We start from the raw sequence: 19,266 nt of genomic DNA, 5'->3' as shown, positions 1-19,266 counted from the left end.
CACGTCACCATAAGTACATAGTACATCAGCAAGCTCTGTCCTAAACTCTGCCAGATTCATGAGTTTTCCCGGTTCCAATCCTATCGGTATCTAAGGTTTGCATGGGTATAATACAACTATTTGATGGTTGAGCATTGTCTACAATCAAAGGAGGATCGGGAAGAACTTCGTCGTTTTGAGTATTATTATTGCCCGCAGCGCCGTCATCATCACTTTCCAAAACATCTAACAAATCTTGTTGGGTTGGATAAAAATCGAGATCATCGCCATCTGATTCCAAATCATCTTCAGAAATAGCGCCATCTTCCAACTGCCGCAACCAAAATTCAACTTCAGCGTCTCTCCGATTATTTTCAGACATATCTATAACAAAATTATAGACCACATGCATACCACACCAAAACAAAAGCAACAAACCAAAAAAGGAAGCATGGTACTAAATATATGTCGTAATAATACCATTAGTGCATGTTGTCCCATTTTTGCATCAACACGAAATAAGCCCTCCATACACATGATAGTTACGGAATATGGACAAAAGTACTAGCAAATTAATAAATAAGAGCCTTACCTGTAGAAAATATTTTTTATTTAACGAATACACCAAAATATTTCTAAATAATCCACTTCCAAAAGTACGTAAATGAATCCGCTATCAAAAATGCGCGCCAATTGGTAAAACGTCAGAAAGATACAAATATTGAAGTCAAATGTCATTATTTTAGTTTATTTTTGATTAGTCAATGGACGAAGGAATCATTACCATTCAGCCAAATGTATCGATATCAAAACTGTTGTCGGATATCCGCGCAAAAAGTTATTGATTCATTTTTGGGACTCTATGCATTTAAGGGTTAAAGTAATGTCTAAAGTAAAAGTAACGGTCAAATTCGTTTTTTCAAGGCTAAAGTGATAGCAAAACTAATAGAAAAATTGAATTTGACCATTACTTTTACTTTAGACATTACTTTGGCTTTAACTTTTGATGAAGAAACTGGCTGTTAGTCACATATTACTAAGATCCTAATAAACAGAAACACTAAATAGTAAAAAATCTTAATATCTTTAATTAAAACTTATAAATAAATAAAAATCGTAATGAGATAACAAATGAATCATAATCACATACATAAATACTGGTTTAGAAGACACTGGTTACATCAATGACAATATCCACCACTCTAGTTAGTAGTGGTCTTACATTTTCAGGAGGTAAATTCTTCCACCTATTTGCTAGGCATTTCTCAATAAAAGCATGAGTTGACTTCAGTTCTGAAAAACAAAAGTTACGTGTCAGTATATGATAAACAAATACAAATAACGATGTATGTGACATGCTTACAAACTCGCTTCTATCTATAATAAATATATAAAGAGCGTAATAATGGCGTCCACGGCCGATTTCGGCCACGGGGCTGATCTCATTTAAGGAGATTAGTCAGCTGCGTAGGACATATTATAGTGCACGAGCATTTGCGCAGACACAGGTGCACTTCCTATTCCTTCACTCTCGTAACCCGATAGGACGGCAATCCGACACGACCGGAAATAAATCAGGCGCAGGACGGACATTTACGTGCTCAACATGGGCTATGTTTTATCCGGGTACGCGGGTGAAACCGCGTGGAACATCTAGCAATCATGATAATAGGATATTATATTTGTCAATAGACAAGACTAAATAAACTTCGTTTACCTGCCGTATTGGAGCAATTGGCCATATTCAGTGTGAAAAATATAGCACTTCTCTTGACGACCGGATCATACTCATCGCAATAGTAATGGAAGGCCATGGCCAGCTGTGAGGGTACAGAGTCGATCTCTTTGACCAGCATTACGCCAGATCTGTCGACGTCATCACGGTACCTGGTGATCAGTTGGCCGTGATCCTGCATGTCGAGGTCTGCACTCTCAACTACTGTGTGCTGTATTGACGCGATATTGTTACCTGAAATAGTGAGAATTAATTAATAAAGTTTGGCGAATTGGCGCATTCGAATTCTATCATATTTATAATAATTAAGACATTTTCATTACATATTAGACCAGTTACAGCTCACATTCGAAGTGTGCCTACACAGAACTAAGTTTAGCCACATGCAGGCAACTACATCTGGCCTTTGCCGGCTAAAACTAGGTGTACCCGCACTTCGGGTAATAATAATACATATAAATATGTCTATTGAACATGGTTGAAATTATAAATTTTTTGGGTTAAAATTAAGTAATTTCTTACGTAAATATCTTGCAGCAGTAAACGCAACTTCATCAGTGAATTTATCAAATCTAACAGCATTGAAATTGTTGGTTTTACTGTTGTAAACAAACATGAAGGACCCAGTATCCATTCTGGAGAATATTGTTGATATACCTGAAACAACACAAAAACCCTTTAAATGTCAGAACTGTAGAAGTAACACAGTGGTCGATCATGCTTTCAATGCATTTGCAGACATATTTTAGCCATTTCATAAAATAATTATTGAGTGATATATGACTCAGCAACAATATTGAGCCTAGTGGCACAATAGGCATGATGACAGTAATCAAAAATCATTAAAATAATATATTTATTAAATTAAACTTGAAGCTTGGAATATAAAACGCGCATTGTTTTCTTTATTAATAATGTGATTAATATGTATTTTTATAAAATAAAATTACGAAATAAGGCAATCCACCATGATATCTTGAACACCAATCAGAGCTCGTGACGTCATCTCTCGAAACAACTCGCGCGAAAGCGCGCGAACGTCACATTTCGTTATTGTGAACTTCCACTGCGATCTTTGTTTTTAATTAATTAATTGTTTATAACACGAGTTATGGAGCCCGGATTTATCAAGGCAAACAGCGCTAATTTGCCTAGAATTGATATCATAATGGGGAAAGTTTTTGGCATCAAATAAAGATTTATGTTCAGCTGAATTTAGAAATGTTAAAACTTCCATGTAAGTATACTAGTTTAATTAAAAAACAATGAGAGATGAAACCTAACCTTGAAATAGTTATTTACATTATAAACTATGCTAGAATCTAGAGAACTATGTAATAACTTACATCAAAGTGATCTTCACAAAAATAAAGTTGTACCCTGGGCAATATTGCTTTTGAATCTCGCCTTGCAAGTTTAAGCCACTTGTTTCGTATTTTTTTATTGTGAGGAACGTACATAAATAACTTATCAGGAGTTGTTTTGGATGTGTTCTTACACTGGGGGACCCCACAACACCTATGCCCTTTCGAATTCATATTTAATAACACAAAAAACTTAATTATTTGCACGAGCGTTGTTTACTTGCGCCTTGTAATTTCAGTCGTGACGTCACAAGTGACGACATGACACTGACAAGCGTTTTCGCGCCGGATTCAAAATGGACAGAGAAAAATGCAATTATTTGATAAAAAAACTCCGCATTTTCTTAAAATTAATAATTTTTCATATAAAGTAGACGTATACCTACATCATACAAAGGAATTTAAAAATTTGTCATCATGCCTATTGCCTAGATGAGGAAAAAGGAGATGGCCAAAAAAAAAACCAGAGTCGACAGTGGTAAATATTAACTACCTCGTGTTTGGGCTTATATTATTCGCATTGACGAGAACTTTTCACTAATGTGAATAGTGATTAAAAGATAAAAAAAAAACTTTTTTTTTTTACTTTTAAGTTTTTTTTTTTATTAACCTTTGCCAGTTCAGAAGTTTACACATAACAGGGAAACCTCTTCAAGTAGGTAAGGTCGGTACTTAGTCGTAGGTATCTGGAGTGGTTCATGTCAATAGTGCAATGGGTGGGGGTCAAAACTCAAACTCAAGACCTTTTGATTACCAGGCAAACTCTGTAACTATGGTGATGTTACTCTTCGCATGTATAACGTTAGTATACCATGTTTTTTATGGTCCTTTATGCAAATAATCTTTAAAATCAACATATATTCAACATAACCTATTTTTGTGAAAATATGATATAGCTCCTATACCCCATGGATTACAGACTGGATTTTTTGGCACCTTCAAAGGTCTATCATAATGAACCCATTGGTGCCCATTTCGTTGCTGCCGATTCTGGGTTTTTTTACTATGAAAATTTGGCCATCTCCTTTCATAGTGATTGAGGATACAAAGTTAATAATGTGTTTGTCAGGAGGGACCCATATTTGACATCGAAACGTTATAGAGTTGTTAACTAACTAACTGCTGAGCCGTTTACTAAGTATCTATTTGACTTCCTCAACTCAGTAGTTTCTGAGATTCCCATGTTCAAATAAACAAACTCTGCAGCTTTATTTAGGAAGTAGTTATTATATAAATTAACAAACAAAAAACATAAATAATTAAAGTATAAAAAAATAAACTTACCCGTTTTTAGCTTGAGAATAGAATTATCATCAATATTATATTTTTCCTGAAGGTTCTTCATATTGTTTTCAAATATAATTTTATCATGATTGACTGTTTGTGTTGATTTATCTTGACTGCTGTTTGTTATATTTGGAAGCATTTTGTGAATCATTACTGCTATAAAACCTAATATTAATGCGATCAATATATTCCGCAATGTGTTCCCAGACTGTGTTTGAGCTGTATCTTCTGATGAAATTGATAATTTTCGCAATGTTTGGCGTTCTGAACTATGATCGCTTCTATTTAGTCTATGCTGAAAACTTTCATCCTCTATTCTTGACTTAGATAGCGACTTGACCAAGTAGTTTTGTTCAACATCAGAATCATCACTGTAAGGCAAATGTGACGGGAGAGTTGCAGGTAAAGATTTCGAAAGCACATTGCTGTAATGAAACACATAGGACTTCACTAAAGCTTAGTCACAAAACATTACACAAAATGATGGATGATTGTGAAAAGCTTGTGATTTTCATGCGTTGCAGCAATGTGGCTTCGAAATTATTTGAGCGTTTATAAGCAGTACTCAATAGCTTACCCTTGCACTCAGACACATCTAATGATTACTAAAGTCACTCCTTAGTGATGGGTCATCAAAGAAATTCTTCACTAAGGGTAACCATTAAATGTCTCCGAGTGCAGTTAGACTAGTGAGTATTACACTATACAAGTAGGGTTGACGCTATGTAGGATAAGATAGAGTAGCCAACAATTTAAGGCTTAAAATATTTAATTTACAAGCATATGTATGTATGGCAATTAAATGTTACGAAATAATGATATTGTGTTCAAGTTTCAATCTGAGCAGACTTTCCAAAACAAGATTGAAACCACTAAGAATTTTTATACATGAAATGTATATCTATATATACATATAAAAGAAAGTCGTGTTAGTTACACCACTTATAACTCAAGAACGGCTGAACCGATTTAGCTGAAAACTGGCAGGGAGGTAATTTAGAGCCAGGAGAAGGACATAGGATAGTTTCTATTACAAAAAATAGAAATAAAAAATACAATTTATTCATACAGACATACAGCGCCATCTATTGTTCAAACCAAAAATCTGCTGGATGCCACTATTCCACGCGAACGAAGTCGCAGGCAAAAGCTAGTTTCAATATAAAGCATGCATGAGATAACATTTGCGTTGAAGTGGGACAATTACTTACGTGCTGTCCTCATCAGTGTTTTCCTCATCGTGTGGATAAGAATTAGTTCGAGGTATTTTTTTCTTTCGTATTGTTAGTGGACTGGTTTGACGGGCCATTTTGCTGCAAAACAAGTTTGAGTTGGAATTATCTTATGAGTTTGCTTGTTTTATTCAATAGATGGATAAAATAAATTAAAATGACATCATCACTCTTATGCAGTTTTTATAAGCGTGACACTATTTAAGCAAAAGTTCAACAACTACGTAAACATCAGCTTTCGTATAACAATGTTTACTATGAATTTTAATGTTAAATTTGAAAAGGTTGTTTATTAGGTAGAGAAAAGACTGATGTTTTATTTATTTATTTAGTACACTATGGAGAACTTACAACTAAACAAAAACTAAACAATAGAAGGAGACATTTTGTCGGTTAACCTGGGCCTTATGCATTACTATGGGTTACTAACAAAATGGACACCATGGTGTGAAATAAAGTAATTATTTATTTATATTTATTAAGATAACAGCAGACTGTTTCCAAACCTCATCACATTGTCGACCACATCCACTCCTGGGTCCACGACATCTCTCTCAGCCTGGTGGCTAGGATTGCCGATGCCATATCTTCCCATTATTTCGATTGCTTGATCACTAATTGTGTACTCATGAATGCTCTTCCTACCCCTTATTGTAGAACCCCCCTGGAAAATAAAAAAAATCATAAGATGGTCTAAATCTAAATCATAAGATGTCAGCTGATAGGGTCAGCAGGCAGTTTAGGTATTTCCTTGTTTATATTCAACATTAAACAGTAGGACAATCACAAACTAATAATAATCAAATTGAGACTGACCTAGTATATTGTTTAGTTGTCCATACAAAAACCGAGTTAAAATTACAGTAATGTACTGTTTAGTGCTTAAATAATTGCATGTCAAACTATTTGAGTAAATAACAAATGTTTGACTAAGTTTGTCTTGATGATTATAGTAAAAAAAAAGAAAATTATCTTACCCCCTCTGGACTGTCTCTGTTCATTTGATATATCTTTTTTGTTTAACACATCAGGTTATCTTTTAACTTCTGAAACTAATATAAAATGCAAATTATTAAGTTAAAAGCCTTATTGAATGTCAGGAATACTATGACCATGTAATTTTTAGCTTACAATAACAAAAGACATTATCATTACACACGATTATTCACGAATGCAAGTAAAAAAATGCGACTGATTGAGAAATTCTGTCAACTGTCAAGTCAAGACTTACACTGACAGCTTGTCTGTAAGGGGCAGCCTAGACGAATAATTAAATTTCGAATTCTCCCTCGAATTCTCCAGGTCATTAGATCTTTACTACTTGCCAGTCAACCATATTTTTATTTGACCATAGTTTGGAAATATTAACTTATTTAAAGAAAAATCTAATCTTAACATGAAGTCACACAATGCATTTCTGGTGGCATACCATGGCTACCCCGTTGTTTATAGAATGTCGTTGCAGTCAGCACTCAAACCTGATGTAGTTCTCGTGAAGCAATCCAAACCGCGGGAACAGCAAAGGCTTGAAAAAACTTAAAAGTATAACACAGTGCAAATACAAGTCATCAGCTGCCTAGCTTTTTCTCAACTGTTGGGACCTACCCCAACTTCTGTTCTAACTAGATACCGAGTCGCTTCGTGAAGCGACTTCCTGAAATTCTAAACTCAGTATCCGGGTAACCACTACCCCTTGGTAAGTATGATTACTACATAGACTCTTGGTAGTCATAGATGTAGGATAGTAGTGAAATCGTAGATACCCAATCCACCCACCGACTGCGCCAAGTGCCAGTGCGGCTGTTACAGCCTCGAGCAGCTCCTCTTAAGTGAAAGAGCAGACACAAATGCTTAGGAAATGAATAAAATTAATGAACTTGAATTTTTTTATTAGAATTTCACAAACAATTTACATGACTAAATAAATGACAAAGATGTCAATACAATGCCAAGATACATACACATCCTGTGAAAATATATGTTGGAGTTGCCATCAGTCGTAATCCTGAGCTAGTCATTTTATGAAGTTCCCGATCTGATCTTGCGGCTGGGTGGGAAGGATAAGCTGCCAGTGCTGGTTGCTCTTGCTCTTCATTCTTTTTTATTTTTTCATCCAGCCATGCCTTGAACGTATATGTTGGTAGAATATCTACCATCTTTTTGTTTACAGCGTACGTGGCAGACATCTCTTTGGAACATTCTTCTGTTCCTTTTATGATAATGCCCATGAGCTCTTTATCAAATAAAACAGGGCCTCCAGTGTCTTTGAAACAAGTTGGTACCTTCGTTTCAACGCAATCAAAATATGCTCTTAAAACATCAGTAATTTCCTCCGGAGACCGATTTTCCATCCCGACGTACTGAAGGTCTTTTGTTTGCCCAACATCAGCATTCAATCCAAACCCTAATCCTTCTAAATCGAGAACGTTACGAGGGTTTGTGTAATTGCTGAGAGTTACCTTTGTAGCAATGCTACTGTTGTGTTTCTCCGTATAAACAATACCAACGTCTTTTAAAGACTCTGTTCCAGTAAAAGTAGGGAATCTTTCAGTTTTTATAACATGAAGTGAAACAGTTGTTTCGTCTTTCTTATCCGTGGTAGTGTTCAAAAGAATGTAACTTAAAGGTTGTTGAGTACAGTGGGCTGTTGTTAATATCAATCCATTAGAGACAACTACACCAGAACACAAATATTCATTTTGTTGAGACATTATAGCGGCCATGAATGGAAATTGTCGGTGAGCAGCATTCTGTATTTCATGCATTTGACTATTTTGTCTTCTCGTACAGGTAATGTTGTTGGGTTCATTTTCAACGGGGATGTCCAAGGATTCATCTTTGGACTCATCGTTTGTTTCGCCGTTGTCGTCTCTATTTTCATCCACACTTTTTTTCACATTTTCACCAGCACACGTCGTTATAAAGCCAAATACAAATACAACAGGAACTAGAAAATGCAGAAAAATGAATTCAGTCTTCATCATCAAAATTTGCTAATTCTTCCTAGAGGAACATTCTAGTTCTTTTTTCGTAACTATCAAAATAATTTTGTTTCCTTTTAAAAAGATTTTTGTTTAAACTGCCAGAAACTTTGCTTGTCATAGTTTGGTAATGAAATTATGATGGTAGGTCGAGCAAAGAGTTTAATTCAGGAAGTATCATGATAATGCGTTACAAAATCGGCTGACTGGCTCCTCCTTTTTCAAGTTAGTTCGGTTGGTTGGTTCTTACATTTTATTGCACAATATTTTGGATGTAATATTGTTCATTATGTATCAACGTCTAGGTGGTCCCTAACCACTATCTATCTACAAAACTTCGGCTAACTTCGTGTGCAGTGTGGAGCGGCGTTAAAGTTTGATGTTGACACTTTGACAGTACAACAGTGGAGTACTCAGTCAGTGTCAGTCTGTCAAGTTCAGCCAGGCAGTTTACAGTTGATCACCTGTGAATTGCATTATATTTTAGTGAGTTGGCTATTTTACTGTAATTTTACACTAAACACATATCTCTATTAAGTAAAAAAATGTCGAAAAAGAAGGGATCCAAGAAGACCCAAGACTTCGATGACGACTTTGAGGAGAAAAAGACTTTATCCAACGATTCTCATGAGGTAACCTCTAAAAGTAAGGGAAAAGGGAAGAAGAAGGGTAAAAGCAATGCAGGTGATTGGAGCGACAGTGAAGAAGGAGATCATCAGAAGAAGGTTTTAGCATCCGATGACGAAGACGTTCCGAAACCAGCAGCAAAGAAATCACAAAAGAAAGGTGCACATATGCTTAGACTTCTGCAATGCATAGCTTTATTAAATCCTATGCTATTTGATTGCTGTACCTGAGTAGTTTTATTATTAAAATCCGACTATCTTTTAGCTTTTATTGTATTTTTTCTCAAATACGTGTAATTTCAGCTAAAAATAAAAAGAAGGGCCATGATTCTGATGAAGAGCTAGATGACAGTAAATCAGTAGCCAGCAATGCCACCAGCACTGCTCCTAAACCTGCAGCCAAGGCTAGCAAAAAGAAGAAAGGTACACCTAACATATGTATTTTAACTTTGTAACTAACCATTTTTGTTTTAATGTGTGTTAAATTTTGTTACTAAGCAGAAGAAATTTTGAAGCACAAAAACATTGGCTTAATGTTTAAGTTACAGAAAAGATTACAACTTACCATACTTATAAATATTCTTTGGGAATTAGAAACTGGGGGGAAAAAATATATTTAAAGAATTTAATAATAATAATTCAAATGTCAGTTGTTTACATCTTTTAAATAACACTCGTATAGTATGCAGTTTTCATTGTGTGGCAACAATACACATAATTGGCAATGTTTCAACATTTCACCTCTGCCAATTAAGTTTATCATTATTATATTTCAGGCAAAGGTAAGAAGGATGAGGACTGGTCTTCAGAAGGTAGCGATGTTGAACTGAAAGAAGTTTCAGAAGAGGAAACTGTGAAGCCTGTATCTAAAAAGAAAAGTAAGTAATGACTATATTATATATATATAAAATATCTCAAATTGTCACATATGTGAAAAAGTTAGGAGCGCATTCTTGTCATGTAAAAGTAATTTCATCATATTACATAACAAGCTGAATTCTTGTGTAACGCTTAGAACTTGTTTTGTGTATGTATATTATGGATAAAGCCTAAAGTGTAGCTACACTTTGGGTTAATCAGGTTTAGCTAGGATAATGTAGAACAGAACAGTGATATCTTTCAGACGGGTTGCAGTAGTTTGGAACCTTTAGGGTACAGACCTACAAATTTTTCCTTTTTTAATATTAGTGTAGGTAGATAAAAGTACAAGAAACAAACTAGACAGAGAGTACAGTACTTATTTTGTATCATTTTTGCAGCTAAAAATAAAAAGAAGAATATAGAAGCTGAATCTTCAGAGGATGAGGATCATGATGACTCCAAATCAGTAGTAAGCAATGTTTCAAGCAACCAAGCCAAGCCTGCTGCTAAGTCAAAGAAACAAAAAGGTAATTTTACTATTAACTAAAAATTACATTTAGAAATTCTTTACAACATTTGCTAAAAAGTTTTTCAATAATATTGTAACTGTATATATAGTACACGGCGCATTAAAAATGCGTTGGTAAGGCGCATTATTTCAGCTAAGACAAGCTTTATTAATTTGTTTAAACATTCTCTGCTGATATATATAGAGATTAAAGATGTGAATACACAGTCACATTAGCCTTGTGTTGTTTGTTAAAACATTTGCACCTATAAACTATTTCAGGTAAAGGAAAGAAAGAAGACTGGCCCGATGAGGAAAGTGATAAGGAATTAAAAATGGAACCATCTGAAGATGAAGAAGAAATTGTAATTCCTGTAGTTAAGAAAGGTATGTATTAGCGGCCATTGTGCCATATTTTAAATTACATTACCACCGAAAGTCCTAAGTCGTGAATTGTTATTGTATGTCACAGGTAAAAATAAAAAGAAGAACAACATTGATGATATTGAGGCAGAATTAAAGAAGTTTGAAATGAAGGATCCTGAACCAGAACCTGAACCACCGGCTAAAACAAAGGTATGCTCAAGTTAGATTAGGGTGGTAAATGAAATTACAAAGAAGGAGGTTTTATATTTAGCGCAACATGACTTAAATCTAAGGTTATCATTATCATCGTCAAAATCTCATCCAGAAATTATATATTCTTTTGCTATTTAATTTAGATAATAGTTTTAGTGTATAATTATGTATATAACTATGCATATAATTACTATAGAAGTTATGAACATAACCCTTCCCCATGGAATTCCAAAAAGACCGGTTATTATAGGTTATGGTCCAAGATTCCTGAGCATGTAATTTTCATCTCTTCTTGAATCCAAAATCTCTTTAACCAGGAATCAAAGAAGAAATCCAAACCAGTAGAAATTGTAGAACCTGAAGGTTCTGGTGATGAAGTATCCATGGAGACTGATGACAAGGTTGCAGACCTTCCCGAAAAAGAGAAAGAGGAGCCAGCGGAGAAGAAAATGAGTCACAAAGAGAAGAAGAAGTTGAAGAAACAACAGGAGTATGAGAAGCAGATGGAACTGCTTACCAAGAAGGGTGGTCAGGGTCACAGTGATCTGGATGCTAACTTCACTGTTAGTCAGGCACAGAAAACTGCTGGTATGTATCTTTTTTCTAATTAACATAAGGCCATCAATGTTGAGGCTCATTAACTATGACCTTTGAAGGAAATTTGATAATTTTATCTATAGATTTAGCCACGTGAAAATAAGCCTTGGCGTTTAAATCTTTAACTGTGTATTACTTAACACTTGATTTCTTTTAATTCACGCTTAACTACACTATAAATGTTATACAGCAGTATCTGTCACCAATAAAAAAACAAGTCAACATTATTACACTACTTATATAATTCTGAATCACCCTTACAGGTCAAATGGCAGCCCTAGAAAATGCAGTAGACATCAAAGTAGAGAACTTCTCAATAGCCGCGAAAGGCAAAGACTTATTCGTGAATGCTAACCTCCTTATTGCCAACGGTCGGAGGTACGGTCTTGTAGGCCCTAACGGTCACGGCAAGACGACCTTACTGAGGCACTTGGCACAACGTGCGTTTCCTTTGCCACCGCATATAGATATACTGCTTTGTGAACAAGAAGTGACAGCTAGTGATATGAGTGCCGTCGATACTCTGTTGGAAGCTGATGTGAAGAGGACTGGTAAGAACTTTTTGGTACATAGGCTGTCTACGTCCGACTTTTTGTTGGATAGATAATCGGACCGATTTTTATTACGACGTTCTGACTATGATTTTCTGACCGACTGTTTGTAAGACGTGTGTGTTGCACTATTGCTATCAGTGTGTTCTATTTTTCTCGTACAAAATATCGGTCACCGATTATCGGATGTGGGAAGCCTTAACAGTATTGCCAGTTACTAAAATGATTGTTGCGTTTAGTTTGATGTTCATGTACTTTTCTGTCTGTTTTAGAATTGCTCAAGGAATGCAAAGAATTGGAAGCTTTAACAGAAAAGGGAGATCTCAGTAAACAGGATAGGTTGAATGAGGTAAAAGACTTCTTCTCATTACAAATGATTTATCTAACAAAAGCAGATGAGAAATACTTATATGCACATTGTCTTTGTATGCCTAAATTCAGGTGCGCTCTGTAGTGGCCTAGTCGCTGAGTGAAACAGAGACATTTACACCACATTTAGATGGTTCACACGCTTTCGTTAGATAAATCACATCTATACCAGAGCAAAGTACTGTTTATTTAAAAAGTTCTGTAAAAAATAAATCTCAACTAAAAAGTTTCAGTATAAGGAGGTTTTATCATAAAATGTTTGTTCTAAAACACATGTTATGCTACGTCCCAGGTATATGCAGAACTGAAAGCGATAGGCGCGGACTCTGCGGAGCCCCGTGCGCGGCGTATCCTGGCCGGGTTAGGGTTCAGTCGGGAGATGCAGGATCGTGCCACTAAGAACTTCTCTGGAGGCTGGCGAATGAGAGTGTCGCTTGCTAGGTATAGTACACATTTTAGAACATTGCGCTTTTTTTTTTGAAATTGCCCTTTTGGAACATAGCTTTGCTGTGCTCAACAGGGCCTGTAATAATAGTTTATATTTTCAAACTTATCAATAGTTAAATTTATACATTATGGAACATGATAAAACAATGGTTTTAACTGACTTCACGTTCCCGTAAAAGAGAACGTAGTCAATTTGAATGTTGATAATTTTTTGAATTAAATAACTCAATGTTAATAAAATGACGAATTTTACAAACCTATATAAAAATATAAAAGTATTGTATTTCCTAAGTTGTGTGTAATATTGATACATTGTTTGTAATTTCAGAGCTCTGTACGTGGAGCCGACGCTACTAATGCTTGACGAGCCTACGAACCATTTAGATCTGAACGCTGTCATTTGGTTAGACAAGTAAGTATCGCAATTATATTATTACAAAAACATATTTACGTAAAAAAGGTCTTCAAATTTCACATGTTCAGTAGCCTACGTTCGCCTTTTAACGAATAGACCCTCGTACTCATAATATTGATTTATTTAACAGTTTATGTACACACAGAATATAGACAATAAGAAAAATAGAACAGATAGTACAAAGGCACAGCTTATTTACTTTCTGAGGTTTCATAGAAGTATCTTTCACTGGTCTGTCGTATTTTGTTATCTGAACTACTCAGAACTACTAAACCATTTCAAATTGTTGTGAAGCTACATCATCCCCGGGTGACATAGACTACATTTCGTCCGGGTACGGAGATAAGTATCCCAGGACCCGGGTGAAACCGCAAGAAACAGCCAGTTACTAAAAAAATCTCAACTAAACTCTCCTTTGCAGCTACCTCCAAGGTTGGAAGAAGACCCTTCTCGTAGTATCTCACGACCAGTCGTTCTTAGATAACGTGTGTAACGAGATCATTCACTTGGACACGCAGAAGTTGTACTATTACAAGGGCAATTACTCCATGTTCAAGAAAATGTACGCTCAGAAGAGAAAGGAGATGATTAAGGAGTATGAGAAGCAAGAGAAGAGATTGAAGGACTTGAAGGCGCATGGACAATCTAAGAAACAAGCTGTGAGTACTGTTCACATATATTTATTTATATCTGGGTAATACAGTTACTTGTCTATCATAGTTGACGTTCTTGTTCAACACTAAAATAAAGGTTACAGATTTATGTAACGAAATCGAAAAACTGACTACCAAAACTCGTTTTGGGACAATACTGCTTAAAACTTCCAAAATCCATAAGGTCAATGGCGGAAACAATTGTATTTTTTAAATTATACTTTAATAACCAGAAACCCAAATACATACACGCAAGCTTTATCTAATCTGTGCTATTTACAGATCTCATTTAGTAGCTTTAGAAGTCCGAAGTTAGCCGACTTCCATCTGAAATCTTCATGATGGCCAAAATGTGTGAACAAAATTCTGATAAATTGAGAACCCTACTTCTTTTTGGGACGTCGATTAAAACTTTTTTGTTTCCATAATAAACAGGAAAAGAAACAAAAGGACGCTCTAACCCGCAAACAAGAGAAGAACCGCAGCAAGGCTCAGCGTGAAGACGAGGACAGTGCAGCCCCCACCGCGCTGCTGCAGCGGCCCAAGGAGTACATCGTCAAGTTCTCGTTCCCCGACCCACCGCCACTGCAGCCTCCTATACTTGGCTTGCTTAGTAAGTACAAACTATATTATTGATAGAAGAACCACAGCAAGGCTCAGCGTGAAGACGAGGACAGTGCAGCCCCCAGCGCGCTGCTGCAGCGGCCCAAGGAGTATATCGTCAAGTTCTCGTTCCCCGACCCACCGCCACTGCAGCCTCCTATACTCGGCTTGCTTAGTAAGTACAAACTATATTATTGATAGAAGAACCGCAGCAAGGCTCAGCATGAAGACGAGGACAGTGCAGCCCCCACCGCGCTGCTGCAGCGGCCCAAGGAGTACATCGTCAAGTTCTCGTTCCCCGACCCACCGCCACTGCAGCCTCCTATACTTGGCTTGCTTAGTAAGTACAAACTATATTATTGATAGAAGAACCACAGCAAGGCTCAGCGTGAAGACGAGGACAGTGCAGCCCCCAGCGCGCTGCTGCAGCGGCCCAAGGAGTATATCGTCAAGTTCTCGTTCCCCGACCCACCGCCACTGCAGCCTCCTATACTCGGCTTGCTTAGTAAGTACAAACTATATTATTGATAGAAGAACCGCAGCAAGGCTCAGCGTGAAGACGAGGACAGTGCAGCCCCCAGCGCGCTGCTGCAGCGGCCCAAGGAGTATATCGTCAAGTTCTCGTTCCCCGACCCACCGCCACTGCAGCCGCCTATACTTGGCTTGCTTAGTATGTACATATATATTTTTTTTGATTAATTATATGTGTTCCATGTCAGAACACGCCGAAATTATAGCTTTGTAACATATCCTAAAATCATAATAAATTAATGATCTCTATTGGAAATTGAAAGTTACAAAAAGATACACATGGTATAGTGATGATTCAAAGTTTACGCTATATGTAGATCTTAATGAATATTTACCGCTTTATAATAAAATGCGCTCTTAAAAAAATACTCGCTTTAGAACTAGACTTAAACCATCGCCCTGAACAAAGTTAATGGTCTCAACCGGTACTTTTTAAAGGCCACGTTTATATAAGGATTTTTATCCAACTAATGACGATGGCGATAACAGTTTCTTTAAAAAATTATTCTTTTGTTACATACTCTTAATTTCTATTTATCTACACAGATGTGGACTTCAACTTCCCGAGTCAGAAGCCGCTGTTCAAGGGCGTAGACTTCGGCATAGACTTGAACTCGCGTATCGCCATCGTTGGGCCCAACGGTGTAGGCAAGTCTACCTTCCTCAAACTGCTGGTGGGAGAACTGTCGCCCGTGAAAGGAGAACTTATTAGGAACCATAGACTGGTTAGTAAGCTTTTGTTTTGTAAAGAGGTTTGAAATAAGAATGGACCATAAAGAGCTTTCAAAAAGATGTTTTAGTTGTTCTTAATTTGATTTGTTTATTGATAGATTGTTTTACATATTCAAGAGATAATGATTTAAACTTTACCTTACTTGGGAATTGAGTACAGATTTCGTCAAAACACTTATTGTAAACTATCTGAACACAAAAAAATATATACATACTACAAAAAACCCAGACAGATAATATCTATGTATATTCTATTTTCTGAAATGCAAGCAACATACTTTTTCACAAAGAAACCATTTACCTACCTAATAAAGCACTTTTACACTGAAACTAAACCCTACTACCCTTCCACAGAGGATAGGTCGCTTCGACCAGCATTCGGGCGAACATTTGACCGCCGAAGAAACGCCCGCCGAGTACCTACAGAGGTTATTCGGCTTACAATACGAGAAGGCGAGGAAAGCCCTCGGTACCTTCGGCTTGGCCAGTCATGCGCATACTATTAAAATGATGGACCTCAGTGGAGGTCAGAAGGCCAGGGTGGCGCTCGCTGAGTTGACCCTTATGGCACCTGATGTTGTTATTTTGGTAAGATATTGATTTATTTATCACTTTATGTAGATTCCTTTTGACTTGTTAATAATGCTGCTAAATGGTCAGACGAAACACAATTTGAAAATTGGGTAAGGCGATTGGAGGTGCCCCATCAACTCTTTGGGAACAAGTTTTGTCTTTAGAAATTATGTTTTTAGTAATTGTTCCATTTGCGTTTTGGGGAGAACAACTTACCGCAATGGTTGTAAAAAGTAGCCTATGTCTTATCTCACTAGACTGTGTACCAAGTTTCAGTAGTTTTGGCTTGACTACTAGACAGACAGAGTTATAGTTATCGGCACGGATATTGAGCTCTGACCTTCACCGGCGCAGAAGCGATTATTGGTTTATTGCCTTATGTGTACAGTGCGCAAAGCGATCCCCCACTCTTCCGTCGAGAGCTCAATATCCGTGCCGATAACTATACTTTCGCATTGCGTATATTTAGTAAGAATTAATAAAGGGGCGTAGTATCGATGATATAAAATAAGTTAAAGGCATATAAACACAACATCTAACTTTTCCATAATAACCCAAAAACACTATACTCAATAATAAAAAAATATCTTAATATAGGATGAACCTACAAACAACTTGGACATCGAGAGTATAGACGCGTTAGCCGACGCGATCAACGATTACAAGGGCGGCGTCGTCATCGTGTCTCACGACGAACGACTCATCAGGGAGACTGACTGTGCGCTCTACGTTATTGAAGACCAGACTATTAATGAGGTAATGTTACTTTATTGGTTATTTTTTATTATAAAAAAATAGGCCCCGTTACTGGTTTCACTTGCTTCCTATTAGAAGTGCTTGCCGGATAAAAAGTTGCTTATAAATGCCTTCCTCGATAAGTGGGCTATTTAAAAGTGAAACTTTTTTTTTATTGGACCAAATTTTATTTGATTCCATATAAAAGTGATGTAGATTAAAATGTAATTGCGAATCTTACATGGATTTTCATATTAAAATTCGCTAAATAAATTCAATTTTAGTCTTTTCGTTAACTTGAACACGACACCAGTTCGCAATAAGCAATAGCAAAGTTAAAATATCAAGGAGATGTAATAAAACAAAATGCAATCAATAAATTAAATATGTCCTTTTATAACTTAAAGCAACACTTTTTTAGTAATTCTTTACTTTACCTAATTTTCCTTGCCCCTATAATTATTTTTCTCCTCTATATAGGTTGACGGAGACTTCGATGACTACCGTAAGGAGTTGCTGGAGAGCCTCGGAGAGACCATCAACTCGCCTTCGATCATCGCCAACGCTGCGGTCCAACAATAAGAGAAAGGGACCCGTTGTACCATTTGTTGAAATTATTTGCACCTGTACTTATGTTTTATATACATGTACTCCCACATTTTTACTTACGGCTAGTTGCACCATTTAACTATCATCAATCATCATCATCATCATCATGTCAGCCAATTGCCGTCCACTGCTGAACGTGGGTCTCCCCCAACGAACGCCAACCTAACCATTTTCAGATGTCAAATTGCCGATTTGACCAATGGCCGGCGAGTACACGGCTGGTTATTGTCATAGTTAAATGGTGCAATTCACACATAATCTGTTGGCACAATTTTTTCAAATTTAAAATCGAGAACTTTTTAAAAAGAAGAAATTAGAAAAAGAAGATTGCTTATATGTAATGACTAAAGCTAAGCGTCCACTTGTCGGTATCGTACGCAACGGACGCAACGGACGCAACGCACGCAACGGATCGTAGTATTATTTATATAGAAACTCAAACAAGATGTACGATGCGTACGATGCGGACAGGTGGACGCACTTGTTTGAGTTTCTATATAAATAATACTACGATCCGTTGCGTGCGATACGTCCGTTGACAAACATTTTAGCTTGTTGTGATTGGTTTAGTTTAAAGAATTTTAGTGCAACAAAATTAGCGTTATGAGGGTTGTATAATGGCGGTATATAAATTCAATGTACAGTGTTATAGGGTAGTCATCAAACGCATCGTTTTGAATGTAAATATCGGTCATCGGTCTGTTGCAATATGAATATATATGATGTGACGCTGTTTTATTATGAGTTAGTTATAGAATTGACTACTACGTCAAGTTATTTTATCTTCTTTAAATAACTGAGACCGATGAAAAAAGTTTGTAATATTAATTAAAAACATGCAATGTGTTTGGAGAAATATAGTTCACACTACTCATTTCATTATCATTTTGCATAGTTCATCCATAAGTGCCATTAGTAATTTTGACAAATAGTACAGCTTCATTAGAATTGTTGAATTTTTATAAATTATCTCCAATATGCAGTCTTTTTATGGCGTCACAAGCGACCGCGGAGTACGAGATTATTTTCATGCAATTTCACACAAGTGCCTAGTCCACAGCGCACTTATTAAAAAATACTGTCCATTTAAAAAACAATAAAAATGCGTAATTATAAAAAAAAAGTATTATTTACACTGCGCCCGTAACTATTTACCATTGATCTGTGACATAGGAATAATAGAAGCATAGAGGTTACATGATGAATGTCTTCCAACGTTTTCAGTTACGACCATAGACAATAGTGTATGTACTGCCTATTTAATTTACTCAAGTTGTAAAAAAAGTATACAATTTAACA

At 36.3% G+C, this 19,266-nt stretch overlaps 3 protein-coding genes across 4 annotated transcripts; 1 reads left to right on the top strand and 2 right to left on the bottom strand.

Moving 5' to 3' along the window:
- Positions 1-1,044: 1,044 nt before the first annotated feature.
- Positions 1,045-6,845, bottom strand: LOC124642693. 2 transcript variants are annotated; one of them, XM_047181297.1, is made up of 8 exons: positions 6,729-6,845; positions 6,575-6,649; positions 6,104-6,261; positions 5,577-5,678; positions 4,363-4,790; positions 2,237-2,371; positions 1,697-1,948; positions 1,045-1,272 (listed from the first exon to the last, which is right to left on the bottom strand). In XM_047181297.1, exons 2-8 carry the CDS (start codon positions 6,596-6,598, stop codon positions 1,142-1,144), a joined length of 1,230 nt encoding a protein of 409 aa, XP_047037253.1. In that variant the 5' UTR covers positions 6,599-6,649; positions 6,729-6,845; the 3' UTR covers positions 1,045-1,141. The 2 variants fall into 2 exon arrangements, with proteins under 2 accessions (XP_047037253.1, XP_047037260.1); XM_047181304.1 differs by having other exon boundaries at positions 4,363-4,736.
- A 624-nt stretch (positions 6,846-7,469) lies between these two features.
- Positions 7,470-8,581, bottom strand: LOC124641744 (kallikrein-7-like). Its single transcript, XM_047179911.1, has one exon. It carries the CDS (start codon positions 8,579-8,581, stop codon positions 7,535-7,537), a length of 1,047 nt encoding a protein of 348 aa, XP_047035867.1. The 3' UTR covers positions 7,470-7,534.
- A 399-nt stretch (positions 8,582-8,980) lies between these two features.
- Positions 8,981-18,216, top strand: LOC124639665 (ATP-binding cassette sub-family F member 1). Its single transcript, XM_047177109.1, has 17 exons — positions 8,981-9,364; positions 9,508-9,627; positions 9,981-10,082; positions 10,464-10,592; positions 10,856-10,960; positions 11,046-11,149; positions 11,470-11,740; positions 12,013-12,300; positions 12,573-12,649; positions 12,962-13,110; positions 13,445-13,528; positions 13,953-14,190; positions 14,620-14,797; positions 15,865-16,043; positions 16,405-16,638; positions 17,221-17,379; positions 17,839-18,216. Exons 1-17 carry the CDS (start codon positions 9,124-9,126, stop codon positions 17,938-17,940), a joined length of 2,760 nt encoding a protein of 919 aa, XP_047033065.1. The 5' UTR covers positions 8,981-9,123; the 3' UTR covers positions 17,941-18,216.
- Positions 18,217-19,266: the final 1,050 nt, after the last annotated feature.

The sequence above is a fragment of the Helicoverpa zea genome, chromosome 2, assembly GCF_022581195.2.
Source record: "Helicoverpa zea isolate HzStark_Cry1AcR chromosome 2, ilHelZeax1.1, whole genome shotgun sequence".
Classification (NCBI taxonomy): Eukaryota; Metazoa; Arthropoda; class Insecta; order Lepidoptera; family Noctuidae; genus Helicoverpa; species Helicoverpa zea.
Note: the sequence above shows the minus strand (reverse complement) of the source record. Positions and strands in the feature narration are given on the sequence as shown.